Raw genomic sequence first — 15,994 nt, 5'->3', positions numbered from 1 at the left:
TCTTCTCAATCTGTCAGTGGAGCAGGACAGTGACAGCAGTCTGTCACTGAAGCTGCTCCTCTGTCTGGAGATGATACTATTTAGTGGATGCAGTGGATTCTCCATAATTGATAGGAGCCTGCTGAGCGCCCTTCGCTCTGCCACAGATGTTAAACTGTCCAGCTCCATGCCAACAATAGAGCCTGCCTTCCTCACCAGTTTGTCCAGACGTGAGGCGTCTTTCCTCTTAATGCTGCCTCCCCAGCACACCACCGTGTAGAAGAGGGTGCTCGCCACAACTGTCTGATAGAACATCTGCAGCATCTTATTGCAGATGTTGAAGGACGCCAGCCTTCTAAGGAAGTATAGTCGGCTCTGTCCTTTCTTGCACAGCGCATCAGTATTGGCAGTCCAGTCTAATTTATCATCCAGCTGCACTCCTAGGTATTTATAGGTCTGCACCATCTGCACACAGTCACCTTTGATGATCATGGGGTCCATGAGGGGTCTGGGACTTCTAAAATCCACCACCAGCTCCTTGGTTTTGCTGGTGTTCAGTTGTAGGTGGTTTGAGTTGCACCATTTAACAAAGTCATTGATTAGGTCCCTATACTCCTCCTCCAGCCCATTCCTGATGCAGCCCACGATAGCAGTGTCATCAGTGAACTTTTGCACATGGCAGGACTCCGAGTTGTATTGGAAGTCCGATGTATATAGGCTGAACAGGACCGGAGAAAGTACAGTCCCTTGTGGCGCTCCTGTGTTGCTGACCACAATGTCAGACGTGCAGTTCCCAAGACGCACATACTGAGGTCTGTCTATAAGATAGTCCACGATCCATGCCACTAGGTACGAATCTAATCCCATCTCTGTCAGCTTGTCCCTAAGGAGCAGAGGTTGGATTGTGTTGAAGGCAAAAACCCAGAGACACATGAAGAGAACCTTTAAACTCTCACTTTTAGTCTCTGCTCAATATCTCTCCTCATCAGGGAGATAAGGTTAATTGCCACTTTATGGAATTTACCTCCTCTTGAATACTTAGAGCAACCAGAATACAGAGTGCCAGCAGCAATCTACCTATGTTCAAGTCGTTTACTATAAAATCTGTTTTCTTTTCTTCTTCTTGTAAGTATTACAAGGTTAATTTATACTTGGCTCTACCTAAACTTCCTAAAACTGTCTGACTTCTCTTAAGTGACTCAATTTCTGGGTGTCCAAGATTACCAAAACCTTAACTTTGCTTTACAAATTAAGTCCAGTAACTTCTGGAAGAAGCTTTAGATGTCTTTTTCCTTTAACCCTAAAATACAATTGTCTTGTACTTCTGCCCTGGTTTGGATCTCCTTTGTTTTGCTATAGTTAATAAATGTCTGCTAAAGGTTGTAAATTCTACTTACTGCTTCACTAGATTATTTCATTTTCTATATGTTAAGTAGCACAAATGTATTCATTTCATTGTACACCCACACTTATACAAAAGTAACCTTTAATTTCACGTAATTTAAGACTGTAGGTGAGAAGGGACATATATGCAAATTTCAATATGTTGAAAGTGCAGAAATATTATTTTGTAACTTTGTTTGAGGTTTGTTTTCAGTACTGACTCTTTTATTTCAGGAAAAGGACCTGCAATACCTGCTTGAAGCCATCTGGGGTGTCCAGTCGGCACTGAGTGCCTGGGATGAGCTCTCTGAACTTGTGCTTGTGAGATGGAATAAATATGTAGAATGGTCTCCATGGAATTGCATCCTGTTAACCAAAGATGAAGCTAAAGCACACTTCAAACTGAAAGATGTTGAAAAGGTAAGTAAGAAGGAAAAGTAACATCTCTTTGAATTACATCAAATAATGACGAACCTTTTACTTCACAACATCTCTGTTATACTGATCATACTACACGCTAGGTTTATCTGAAATAACGCATCAGATATTTTTGACATTGGCATAACAGCCCAAGCAAAACACATTCTTAAAAGCATATGACCACCAGGGGACACCCAGAAAGCCAAGAGATACAGTTCTTTGGTATTTCTTTGAGCCCAGGCATATTTACTCTTATTTGTTTCAAAGGTTAAAAAAAATAAGAATAGTGAATGTGGCATGATGTCTGCAGATGTTTGGGAACTCTTCCACTTTGTTTCTTAATTTTTTGTAGTACTAGGGTGTTGTACTGTGTTAGCCATTATGAATGTAGAGAAAAGCCAAGCAAAATGACACCTTTTATTGGCTAACTAAAAAGATTACAATATGCAAGCTTTCGAGGCAACTCAGGCCCCTTCTTTAGGCAAGATGCTGCCTGAAGTAGGGGCCTGAGTTGCCTCGAAAGCTTGCATATTGTAATCTTTTTAGTTAGCCAATAAAAGGTGTCATTTTGCTTAATTGTTTGTGTAATGCCTCAAATCGCAATTGATTTGCTAGGCCCTCATACAGTGTATCTGCATAAAAATTGAGATATTTATTTTTTTACTTTGAGCTCTAAATCAGACATGTAACATAATACCTATACATGTTGATGGGATAATCTAAAATACACTAAGATGACTACGACCCAAATGGAATTACAAGAAATAACTATATATAAAAAAATATGTATATAAATTATGGAAGGATCCAAATTTGTCAGTCAGTATATTCCATTCTTCAACTCAAGATAACACCTGTATTGTCTCTTCATTAAATATAACCTAAGACTGTACACTATTTCATTATAAAACATACAGAAAGCGAAAGAACAATTATCATATCCTACCACACTTTGGATTTCATTCTTATTACTCTTCTAAGTTTACCATTAATTTAGAAGAAAACTAAAATTCCCTTCAGCTTAATCTACAGTATGAACAAATCAAATAAGAAATAATTTGCTTCCAAAATTTGTAGGTGAATTCTTGAGTTAGTGGGTGCCCAATTATGAATTTAACACAAAACAACCCAGATGATAAGATAATTGACAATGACCTGAAGGAGTATGAAATTAGATTGGCTGTTAGAATTGATGAACCGCATAGCAGGTTCAGTACCAAATTTTTATGAAAGTAAATATTAACAGAGGATCAAATACAGGGACCATTTATTACAAAAGAAATATGAAGAAGTGTTTTGCATTTGTGAACATTATAATTGATGTGATAATTTAAAGAGAGAAAGTAAGAGAGCTGGAACCACAAAGAAGAATGAGCACTGGCTGAGAGTTGTGTACCCAGTCTATGGGACAATGAGAAGGTCAGTGTCTGAGGATCTGGGGTGTCTAACTGATTTATATGGGATGCAAGAAAGTTCTGGGATGCCTACATTGACTCAAGGTAAATGAGGGTCAAGCTTTATGGGCCCAATTCCAAATGTCAATGACTGCTAGCTGTTGTGTGATATCCATCCAGCAACTCATTAAGTGACAGCTGACAATGTTTGCATGAAGGGTGGCAGTCACGTGTTGAGTGCCATGGCAGTAATCTTTTTGTGGTAGGTGGTGTTTGCATATCATCTCATAGAAAATTGTGTATGGAATTCTGGCAATATTTATATTTATGATATCATAGCTGTTATATTTAAACCTTTTTATGGAAATATATTAGCTAAGTACATTTTTTGATAATATGTACACCGTCATGTAAATCGAGCTGCCAAAGCAAGAAGCTCAAATGAGCCAGTGACAAAGTTCTTAAGTAATGTCATTTCTGTTTGTCCAAAGCCTGAATATAGTAGTTGCAGGTACTAATGCAGATCTCCTTTAGCTTGTTTGGGAAAAGTTTGTGTTTTCACAACTGTGTGGGAGGGCAAAGCAGTTGCTAGGATCTGTGTTCCTGAAGAGGAGAAGGTAGGCTCAAGGCTGCAAGCTGTCACTTCTGCTGGAGTCCATCACAGCAGGAAAACCAGATTGATTCCTCTTCATAGCAGCAGGTGACCATTGTTTATTTACAGTACTTTAATTTAATACTTAAACTGGTAAAATAATTGTGAATCTTGTATGAATGTATTAAGATATTATTGAATGTATTTCCATGTTTTTGCTTTTAACTTTTATGTTTACATGACTTTTTTAAAGGGTATATATTTTAAAGAGTTGTTATTCAATTTCAGGTGCATTTCATTACAGTGTACTTAAACACATGCGCACATAATGTCTCCAAAAAGAATTTACAGACAGTGAATTTCTGATGACCGCTAGAATTTATCAAGGTCACAAAAGAGCCACTTATGCTCATCTTGTAGTTATAAAATGTTTAATTATTGTTGTTCATCCACAAAATATAGAAAATAATGCTCATTCTGTTCCTGAACCTCTAGTAATAGCCTGTTTAATAGATGAACATCAGTCAGCTTTAAACAAATCCTTAGTATCCCATCTTTGTGCCAGAAATAAACTGAGCATTCCACTCCATCAGATTGTGTCTTTTGCAATAAGCTGAAGTTCCAAATAGATCCCCAGAGCTTAAGCTTACCATCAGGTTCTTACCTGATAAGAATAGACACCTTCTGCTGGGCTCAGGAGCAGCTGGATCCTCCCCAAAGGTTTCTGTTATGGCTGAAACATTATTAGGTAAGTGGAAGAACTGAAAAATTAAAAATAAAATAGCTAAGAAAATGTTGTAATGTTCAAGTAATCTTCTGGATAAAATATCAAGGGCTGTAATAACCTCTTCAAGTAATGTTCCATGTCTACATGTGGCTGAGCAACAGTATAAAATAACTATGCTGATCATCTGCAGCCTGTTCTTTAAGCCCTCTTTAAAGGTCCTGTGAAGAATTAGCAGAAAATGCTTAACTATGTTTTCAAAGGTTTCATCAACTTTGTCTTGTGTTGTTCACTGTCACAATATTGTAGCTTCTTTATTCCTTCTCATCTTTTTCGGATATTTATTCTATCCATCTATTGATTTTCTAACAGACTTGTTTAGTTCAGGATTTTAGGAAGCTATGTTCTGTTCCAAACAAAACTAGGTGAACGATGTGAACTAAACCCTGCTGGGGTGCTAATCCATTGCACCTTGTCGATTGAACACGCCATAATCCAATAGCAGGAATTAGTAAAAGCAAACAAGCACACATTGGCACAAAAGAACACAAATAAATAGGTAATTATTGCCTTGGGTTGACTTCTTAAGAGTGGGTCGGTTTTGGAGGAGCACTGTCCTGGACAGGCTTTGGTCAAAATGAAATGCCTCTTTTTGGGTCAGCTGCCCCTACTGGGTGGTGAGAGAAGAAATGATACCATTAGCATCAGCACCCCCTCTTGTCCCACAGTGGTGTTACATACCTCTGATGAGCCTGGAAGGGGATCCTCTGACGTGCATGTGTGACAACCCACATATACTGAAATGTGCCAATTTATAATTAGTTTTTAGCCAAAAACACATGTTGGGTGAATGCATAAACATTATGTTAACAGCACCAGAGCTGCAGTTTATAGTCTGATATTTATATAACAAGCACTCCATGAAGTTTTGCTGTAAGAGCTTTGTCTTCTCCTTTTTAAAACATCCCCATCAAACCTCTTAAAACATTTTTTTATATTTATAGTAGATTTCCAAAGAATTCTTGAGGTATATTAGTATTATCTTCTGGTGAGCTTAACACACATCGTCAGAAACACACTCATGCATGGACCCTATCCACCTAGACACTGATTACAAAAATTTCCTACACTATCTATCTATCACTCCTCAGTATTCCACATGAAGATTCACTAGCTTTGGCATTAATATTGCACATGTGCCCCCAGATATACCTGAGGTATACCTTCGTCCCGGAGAACAACTTAGACACACAGAAGCTGATACTGTTATGGATTAGCCAAGATTTTGTCTCTGGCTCTAATAAAATTTTCTTTAATTTGATCTTATCTGTGTCCTTATAAGTAAAAGGAGTAGCCATTACAAATTTTATGAGGAGGGCCCAAAGAAAAAATATGGTCACAATTCAAAGCTGGGTTTCTTAACTGGGAGATTAAAGAAAAGGAAGACTGTGAAAAGCAATAATGTTAACCGATAACTGTAGTCAAAAATTAACATGCAGAACCATAAAGTCAAAATGAAAGTCATACACTGTCACTATTTTAGTATCTAAATCTTGGATAAGCTGGAAATGTACGAGATGACCTTCATACCACTGATGACTTCAGTAATTGCACACTCCCACGGGATTATGGAAAGGATTACCATAGCCGTGAAACATGCTAATGTCTCCAAAATTATGCAGCCCAAAAATAAAACAAAATGACATTGATAATGACAGTAAAAAATTAACAACTTTGAAAGGAAGTACTTTGGCAAAAAAACAGAAAACAACACTGAATTGCTTGAGTTCAGACAGCCCCAAAGTAATATGATTTTGAATTTAATCCAGCTATAAAGATTATGGAAAAATTAAAGAGCATCACAATTCATAACAAATTGGTTTTGTCTTGTTTTCTTTTAATTTAGGTGATATTGTGTTTTCCATAAATATTGTGTTTATTATTCTTCTGTTTGCATTAATAATCATGGATGTTTTAATTGTGCATCCTGCTTCCTTAAAGTAGAGGCCAAGGAGGCGGGGTCATCTGATGATGCAGCTGGTGGGTCCAGCTGTATATAAAGGAGAATTGAAGCCTCAGCATTGCGATTGTGAGTTTTGCTCTTCTTTGTGGATTTTGACCACTGCTCTCTTTCAAGGTACTGTTGTTGGATTTGTGTTCTTAGTTTTGTTTACCTTTAGTTTTTTCCATATAGTGACTTGTTCTTCCCACACCTCACTCTGCTAAACCCTGTAAGAAAGTGGCATCCCCCCGACACCAGGTGCCTCGTATCAACTTTATTAGTTCAATCATCCAAGATATACTGATAAACAGGGAGATTTAAAAGTAAAGTAGCGTTACTGAGAGAATTATAGGAAATGGACAAAACTAAAAAAAATATACAACTGTAGAAGATGACCCGGACACAGACAGGCGGACACGTTCAAATCACCCAACACACGTTTATTTACACTGTCCATTATTTACAGTAAAGTGCACAACAAACCCCAAAGTTCCCAAAAGTCCTGGCCACCATCAAATGTCTCACTTCTTCAGGCCGCCTCCTTGCCTCCTGCCAGACCTTGTCCTTCTTCCACCCGACTCAAGCCCCTGAATGGAGGGAGGCGGCCCCTTTTATCCACACCCGGATGTGCTCCAGGTGTCTTCCGATGAGCTTCCGCCGGCACTCCCCAATGTGGTGGAACTACCAGCTCTGCATCCGGAAGCACTCCAGGTGTCCCCGATCCTCTTCCCCCGAGTACTTCCGGGTGTGGCGGAATTGCTGAGTTCCAGGGCTCCCAAGGCATTGGGGCGCCCCCTGGCGGTGACCATGGGCCCCTACAGGATCGAGCTTCAAAGCTCTGTACCTGTGGTCCCCATAGCCGCCAGGGCGGTCGCCCCCCACGTGGTCTGGGGGAGGCATAAGCCCTCTTCCGGTCCTCCGGGGCGTCCCAGCTGGGTCGCCCCCCCAGCCACCTGTGACACAACATATTGCATAATAGTAAAGTCTGGGTATAAGGCCCTAAATGAATACACTGTTGCTTCAAAGTCAAACGCTTACTGAAAGATACTTTCCCTAAAGAACTGGGCGTTACATACAGATAATTGTCAAATGACTTTGATGATGGACAGCTTGTCCCAGAAACTTTGATCATAAAAGTTTCTTATTAAGGGTACTTCCGAAAAAGAGACTACCATGTAAAATCTGAGTTCTTAGGTTATTTTAAATTTAAAGTTTGTTAAGGTTATTTGAGATACCTGTATACACTCAAGAAATGCAAAGTAAGTAAGATTAAAACAGTGTCTTACAGCATTTACGCTGTATGTAACAGCACTGAATGGAGTCCCAGAGAACGCTCATTTAAAGTTTATAGCAGGCCTTCTGCACATCCGGAGACAGGTTGCGTCTTATTTTTAATATAGTGCCAGCGGTCGCTAAATGATGATTGTCCACTCCACTACAGTATTTGTTTAATACAATGCTTGTTAAAAACTCATGGTGTGTGATGACCTGTCCATTATGATTGTGTAACATTCATTAAGTTGTGTATTGTGAATTTAAAAGCACACAATTAATGGGACAGTATTTTGGGTCTCCATGGAGTATGTGCAAGTCAAAGAAATGCATTTGCAACATCCTTTTCAAGAGACATGCGTTTTTAATAAAGTGATACGTGATGACAGGTTACTTCTCCACAAGATTTATTAGGTCATGCTCTAAACTGATGCTTTTATGTCTAGTAAAAATGAAAGAGTTAACCTAGAATTGTGTGAAAGAAAACAAAGCAGCAGGTCTGGTTATGAGACCATGTGTAGAGACAACTTAGAAACAAAGTGTGTTGCTGAAGCACAGATCATATGTAAGTGATGAATGCTGCTGTTATGTACCTTGTAATAATGACACTCATCAAAGAAAAAAAAGAAAGTCATGTGAAGGTCCATTTTCTTCCAAACATAGAAGATTAGACTGCCCAAATTTAAAATGAAAAGAATTTAAAAGAACTAGAAATTGAAAATAAACAGTCACTCAAACATAATCCTGAGCACTATATCCCTCAAAAAATATAGAATATCAAGTCAGTTAACTGAGTTATTAATGAACCAATGACTTAATGCATCTCACTTTCCTGATGCTAATTGAACATATCAACAGTGATAACATGATGGATTTACACAGTGGGAGAACACAACAGAAAACATAGAACAACTTATACACTACCAGACAAAGGCCATGCCAGGCCAATGCTTTAAGGAATAACTCCACCCAAAATGATATTTTTGATACATTATTCTATGTAGTTTGTAGTGAAGGCCAAAAAAAGTTTTAATCTCATATTTTCATGGAGAATGATTAAAAACATTATGATATGATGGAAAATAATGAAAACCTGTTCTAACGAACGGTAAATGATGTGAAAAATGTCCACGGAGAAAAGAAATAAAATTTCACATTACTTGTGTTGCGTAATCCACATGTCTGTTATCCAGTCGAATGCTCAAAACATGCAAAACACAGGCATTTTTTGCTAATATATTATAATACTGCTAGTAAAATCAGTGTAAAATGTAACCAGGAAAGGCACATTCCCATAATTCTGAATTGAAGACATGTGTCTTGACCAATGAGGGATTAAAAAGTTTTCTCAGCCTTCACTACTTGGGGTTAGTAACATCATTTTGGAGGAATAATAATTTAAAAGTCAATAAAATGAACTGCAAGTTTCCTGGGAAGCAAACAAAGGTAATTAAAACAATATGTGCAAGAAAGAGTTACAATATCTAGAACAAGCTAACGTTTGATAACAGACCAACGTGGCCAAAATGTTATCACACACCTTGACCATATAAACTGAAGATCATATTATCAAATCTTCAACTCCAGGATTGCGAAATGGGCCAGCACTTAAAAGAATGCAAGGACCATATATTTGCTCAAATGTATAGAGGTTAGTGGAAGAATTTTTGAAACACTTCCCCCAAGTATTTGGTTCATTGCAGCAAATTATTTTAGTTATCCTTAATGGAAGACACATGACAGAAGTGTGCAGTTCTAAGAAGACAGGAGGTGCCAAAAAGCACTCTCCCCATCAATAATGAAAAACATTTGCTAAACATAAATTGTGATTGAACATCAAGTGCAGAAAGCATAGCAGTCTTGTGACTTACTCTTCGATCTTTCAGGCAAGAAAATGTTTGCCACCCTCTCGATCTGTATTTGGTTGCTTACAACAGAGGCCTACAGCACTAAAAGTCCCTTCTCCGACTGATATCTTTTGTATGAGTGAGGCCTGTATATATCCAGTAGAAGTGGCTACCTATCATTGAGCATCTTAAAATTTAATTAATCTACCACACTTGAACTGACTGATGACTCTGGTTTGTAATCATATTGAAAATTTCTTCATCTCTCAATAGGTCAATTTTTTTCTTTAGGTGTGTAATGACTTTCTGCACTATGAATAACCCTGAAATTAAAAATAGTTGGGATAAAGACTAAAATACCTGGTAATTGATTTAATGAGCTAAACTATAGAATCATGGTTGAAGAAAAAGGTACAGCAGGCACAACATTTCAGTGTACACCAATATGCTTTAGTCAACCTAATAGGTGGCCCCTTATTTTCCCTGATTCCCTCCCTGAATTAGTCAAATTATTCACTCAAGAAAGTGCAGATTTTTTAGCTCTAATGTATAAAATCATGTGTTCAGATTAGCCAATGGTGAAGGAGAAATCTCTTTGGAGAATAGTTCTATCCCTCATATATTCAGTTAAATTGAGAGTTGGTGACTGCAACATTAAGCTGAATTCTGTCATGTTCCTGATATTTTTCCAGGATTTTTTTAGCTCCTATTATGCTGAAAACAAATTCACAATGAATATTTTTGCTGTCTGTTAGGCTAGTAAAGAAGAGTGACAGAGATTTTGGTTAAACAGATTTGGTTGTACAGTTTGCTACAGGTCACCAGATCCTGATAATTCAGGCAATACCACGTTATTTAATCAAACATGACTTATGTACAAGAAAGAAGACACAGTGATCATGGATGATTTTAATTTTTTAAGCACTGGGCATTATTTTAAAAATAAAATTGTAAAGACCACTGTACAAAAAAATTTAAAAAACAGCCAAATAATTCTGACTTGGAGGAATACTGGACACTACAGCAAGACATCAAAGAAATCATTCGAAAGGTCAAAAGAGAAACTGAAATAATTACTAGTGCAGCTAAAACAAACTGGAAGTATTTTTTTTAGTACTACTCCAGGAAAAAAGATGATAAAAGATAATTTTAGGAACATTAGGAACACAATCAGAAATCATTGGAAATGAGAAGGAAATAGCAAATAAACTGAACAAATATGCCTGCCAAGTATTTGTAAAGGAAGAAACAAATGTAATTTCCCAAGCAGAAGTAAAAACACACTCAGAGATTCTAGATTTTAAAATAAAAGAGTTAGATGTGCTTCAAGCCCTCAATATATTGAAAACTAATAAAACTCCTGGTCCTGATGGGATTTTACTGGTTGTATTGAAAGAAATGGAGGATGTCATTTATAAACCCTGATTGGGCACAGTTGAGTAGTCATTTCAGGAGATAAGGAGAAGGTGAGTCTGTACTGGAAAGTTGCAAATGTGACTCCAGTCTTCAAGAAGGGAGACAAAATGAATCCTGGTAATTACAGACCAGTAAGTCTTACTTCTTTAGCATGCAAACGTATGGAAACTACAATAAGAAATAAATGAGAAAAGTACCAAGAATACAGATAAGAGGACAATATTCCATGTAGAGTGAGGTCATCTCTCAGTAGTGTCTCTCAGTGGTCTGTCCTTGGACCATTACTTTTTCTAATTTATAATAATGACATACTGTACATTTCAGTTTGATCAGTAAATTTGTGAAATTCACAGATGACACTAAAAATGGACGAAAGGCAGACACTGATGATTAAGCAAAAAAGAATGCAAAAAGACCTGGGCAAGTTTTAAAGGTGGACGAACATTTGAAAAATGCAGTTTAATGTAAAAAACTGCAAAGTGTTACAAATGGGCAAAATGAATATACTATACATTATAAATACAAGATGTGAGACACTGCCCTACAGGAAGCAACCTCTGAAAAGGATTTAAGTGTTCATGTTGACACAATATTTCCATCAACTAAGCAATGTGCAGAAGTGATTAAAAAGGCAAATAAAATGTTAGGTTATATCATGAAAATTGTTAAATATAAATTGAGGAACATTGTGCTTAGACTATATAATGCACTAGTGAGACTGCATCTGGAGTAGTGTGCAGTTCTGGTCACCATGTTACAAAAAACACATTAAAACACATTAAAGAGGAGAGCAACCAAGTATTTCCCTGGAATTAAGGACATGTACTTTGCAAGACTCCGAAAATGAAACCTATGTATTCTCAAGTAGTTATACTGTATTATCTAATCATGTGCCAAAATCATGGTTTTGGTGAATCAAGGCATGTTTTCCTACCAATGATGTCAAGGTAGGACTAACCATGGACAGGGTGCCAGTTGGTTATACACTAACACTTGCATATATTAAGCCAAATAAGAGATACCTGTTAACATATGTTAATTGTAAACCCATATGTACACAGGCCAAATGTGCAGACTACACACAGCATTGACGATGACAGAACTTTAGAGCTGTGAAGTAACAGCACCAACATTTTAAATCTATAAGTAGCAGTAGCAATGTATTTGTTGGGGGCATTTTTGTTTATATTTTTATTATAATTCACACAGGACAATGAAAGGCTAAACAGTGAGACCAAAAACAACAGTGCATGACAAAATTGTATTAAAAATGTAGATTTCCAGCTATAAGGTGTAATAGTGTCTTGAATTTCTTACCCAAACTAACCCTACCACAAAGTATATTTTACAGAAAAGATCCAAAACTAGGACACCAACTGTCAGTGCCTCCATCTTAAATAGGGAAGGTGTGAAGATATCACAAGGTCCACCACATGACTAGCAAAAGGTTCATTATTGTTAGTTTTTTTTTTTACTCCAAGAAAACTTGACTTCAGGTTAACATCCAAACAGTTTCCTTATTCATGTACACAGTTCCAGTAACTATTATTCTTACTTCATCATGTGTGACTTCTAGAGAGCAGCCACGATACCTCTCAAAGATGGGTAATAGAATAATTTAAAAATATTTGCTCTATATGTACCTTTAGTGCTTTTCCTCTGTATTTGCATGTGTCCGAAACTCTCTCCACCGGCGCTGCCTTTCTCGATCATATTCCTGTAAAGCCTGCTTCTCAGAATCTTATCATTAATTTCGAGATACCTCCTGTCTGGTTTTACATTTTCCCTTTTTGAAAGCGACTCTTTCATGAAGATCCTTTACTCCTCTTTGTGTGTCACACACTCACACTTTTTTTTATCATGTCACCAAAGCCAAATTGACCAATCAGATTGCTCTGAGGGACTGGACACACAGATCTTAGTGTTGTATTATATAGTAGATAGATTACACTTACTAGAAACAAATAAAACACACAAACTGGTGGCAACTGAAAAAAAGATCACAAAATGAAGCTGTGATGATGCCCCTATAATAATGTTAAAATAAATAAACATCAAGAAATACAAATGTAAAAATTCCAGAAATGTAATGAAAAGACCAGAGGGAAGCTGCAACACAGTTTCATACCACCTGAATGGTTCAATAGACTCTAGCTGCAGACTTCCAGAGCTCCACACCATTGAGGAGGTTGTCACTTTATACTGGTTAAGACTGCGGTTGAATAAAGTCAAGCAAACCAAGTGACAAAAACTTGCAATCCAACTGACTGTTCAGCTGAGCCACTGAATCACAGAGCTGTAGGTGTCTGCAGCTGGACACATCTTGGATGGCTGTACAGCCTTGAGAACCATCTTGTCAAACAGTGATCATTGTCTCTGCCATTGGCCATCTATTGCAAATTGTGAGACCAGAGAACAAAATGAATTATTTTCCTAGCAAGTAGTATTTAAGCTCATTAAGAGCTTCAGTCTGTTACCACAGTGCTCTCACTCCTATTTTAGACATCTGGAGGAGGATAAAATTTGAAAAAGTTCAATAAGTTTCTCAAAGTTATGCTGACTAGGGTTGTGTGATATACCAGAACTAGAAAGGTACAGAAAAAAAACATTTCAAAGTGGTGCAGTATCAGCATATTGGGATTTGCGGTTCTGGAAGAAAACATCAGCTCTTTTCTTAATCCCCCCTCCCCACCTTATCTCAATATTCACTATTGCATTTGTGCAAAAATGTTTCGTAGTCTTCATGAAACAAAACTACACACTTCAATGTAATCTGAAATTCGAAGGTGAACCCAATCCCTATTGAATCAACACAATCAGGGCTCCACAGGAACCCCCAAAGAATCCCCCATTGCTTCTGCTTGATAGGGGCTTTACAAAGAGAAATCCCATCTGGAGTGTGGCACAATGGTGTGGTGAGCAATTGTGTGGTGAAAAACAAAAGCTGGAATAAGATGGAAGTCTTTGGAGTTATCTTTGATTTGTTTTGGAACCATTTTGTTACTGGTATTGAGGACAAAAGGCTGGTATCGATACCAATGTCAAAATTTTAGTCCTGACCCTAAACTAATGCAGACACAGGGAGGTTGTTGATGCTAATGTGCTAACTTTATATATTCTAGCACTTGCTCATCTCGTAAAACAGAGGTAAGCAGGTGAGCTTCTGTCCTGATGTGTTGGAATGTCATTGCATCTGGAGTTGTTGCTTAGTGCTTGGCTCTGCCCATTTTCAGTTACTACATTGTGCAAACAATTTTTTCATTGTTCTCATTCCTGCTCCAGTAATAAAACCAGGAAGCTGATATACATTAAAACTATATGAATTACTTAGTTGTTTGGAGATGAAAGTGTTAAAATATTTTGACAGAAAAGATTCATAATATTCAGTTAAGGTTATCAGGTACAGGGTCCATCACTTTTGATCCCCCTTTTAAAGGCTCTTGTTTGTGGCGTGTCTATGATTAATACTGTTGAAAAACAGATCAAGAAAAAATGTTTTAGATGAAACCTGCTTTGGTGAACCTCTGAAATTCAGAGAGTAGCATATGTGTGAAATGTGTATATATATTAGTGCTGGGCTGTATACCGGTTCATACCGAAAACCGTTTTTTATTTTTGTTATGATATGGATTTTTCTTATACCTCAACACCGGTTTAAATTGCCTAAACGACATTCGGAACGTGGTGCAGCGGGAAACTGTTCAAGTGGGGACCTTTTTCACTGCTACACTGCTAATCACAGAAGTGTTGTGTGGGGACTCTTTTTCACTGCTACACCGCTAAATAGGTAGTGGTAGTGTAGGTATTGCGCAGTGAAAATGGACAGAGAACATTCCAAAACTGAAGCTGTAGCTGACAATAAAGTTGAACATGATGACACAGAAGAACTTTTGCCGAAAAAAAGGAGTCACGTCCGTTGCCTGGAGATACTTTGGTTTTAAAAGGTTCGACATGGACCATTATGTTCAAATGTGTAAATACTGTTTCTATACTACTGGATAATACTGCAAGCCAAATTGTACTTGTTTTATTTGTTTTCAATACTGTGTAATGTACCTGGGTACTGTGTAATAGTGTGACGACATGTTGACTTTATTCTCGACATTTCCACTTTAATCTCGACGCTTATGACGAGAATAAAGTTGACATGTTGACTTTATTCTCGACATTTCTACTTTATTCTCGCTGACTTTATTCTCGTAATTTGTCATTAAAGTAGAACAACATAAACTAAACTTCATCATAAAATGAATATTTAATTTACTAGATATTTAATTTACTAAGTTATATAGCACATTAAATGCTTTGTGTTAAGTGTTCCCTGAGCCATGTTAAATCGGTGCATGCTACTTAAAATGACTTCCTCTTGTACTGAGGAGTCGCCCGCAGCGATCACCGCACAGAATACATTCACTTCATGATATTCCTGCTCTGTGAACATTTAGAATACTAAGATAAATACTTGATATCATTTCGAGATGAAATGCATTAAAGCATGTATTAATCATGTGGGGGCACGGCGGCGTGGAGGTTGCACTGCTGCCTCGCAGCAAAGGTGTCTCGGGTGTACCCTGCCTTGAATTTGCATGTTTTTCTGGTGGGTTTACTCGGCGTGCTTCAGTTTCCTTTCAAAGTCATGTAGGATGTGAGGTTTTGTTATGCTATATTGACCCTGCTGGTGTATGTTTTGCTTGTATTCACCCTGCGATGTGCTGGCGACTCGTTCAGGATTTGCTCCTGCCTCGCACACGATGCTTGCTGGGATGGGCGCAACCCTGAATGGATGGCATAATTAAACATGTATAACAAAGATATTTTTAAAGTTTTGAACACTCCGTGGGCTAAGTTTATAGCTAGTTTTAATTTCACAAAGATGTTTATCGTGTGGTGATTGATTATGTGGAGAAAGAAAAAGGAAGGATAGGAACTGGGGTTTTGGTACGTCAGATAGAGATGGCACACGTG

At 37.6% G+C, this 15,994-nt stretch overlaps 1 protein-coding gene across 1 annotated transcript in view; it reads left to right on the top strand.

The window, feature by feature from the left end:
• The window catches only part of LOC114657349 (IQ and ubiquitin-like domain-containing protein), a 94,513-nt gene that overhangs the window by 43,813 nt on the left and 34,706 nt on the right, over window positions 1–15,994 (top strand). Inside the window, 1 exon segment of the mRNA XM_051928736.1 lies at window positions 1,597–1,782. Within this exon segment, the coding sequence (XP_051784696.1) occupies window positions 1,597–1,782 (186 nt within the window).

This window comes from Erpetoichthys calabaricus, chromosome 1 (genome assembly GCF_900747795.2).
Source record: "Erpetoichthys calabaricus chromosome 1, fErpCal1.3, whole genome shotgun sequence".
In the NCBI taxonomy this organism is placed as follows: Eukaryota; Metazoa; Chordata; class Cladistia; order Polypteriformes; family Polypteridae; genus Erpetoichthys; species Erpetoichthys calabaricus.
The sequence above is the reverse complement of the archived record's forward strand: the minus strand, read 5'-3'. Positions and strand labels throughout refer to the sequence as shown.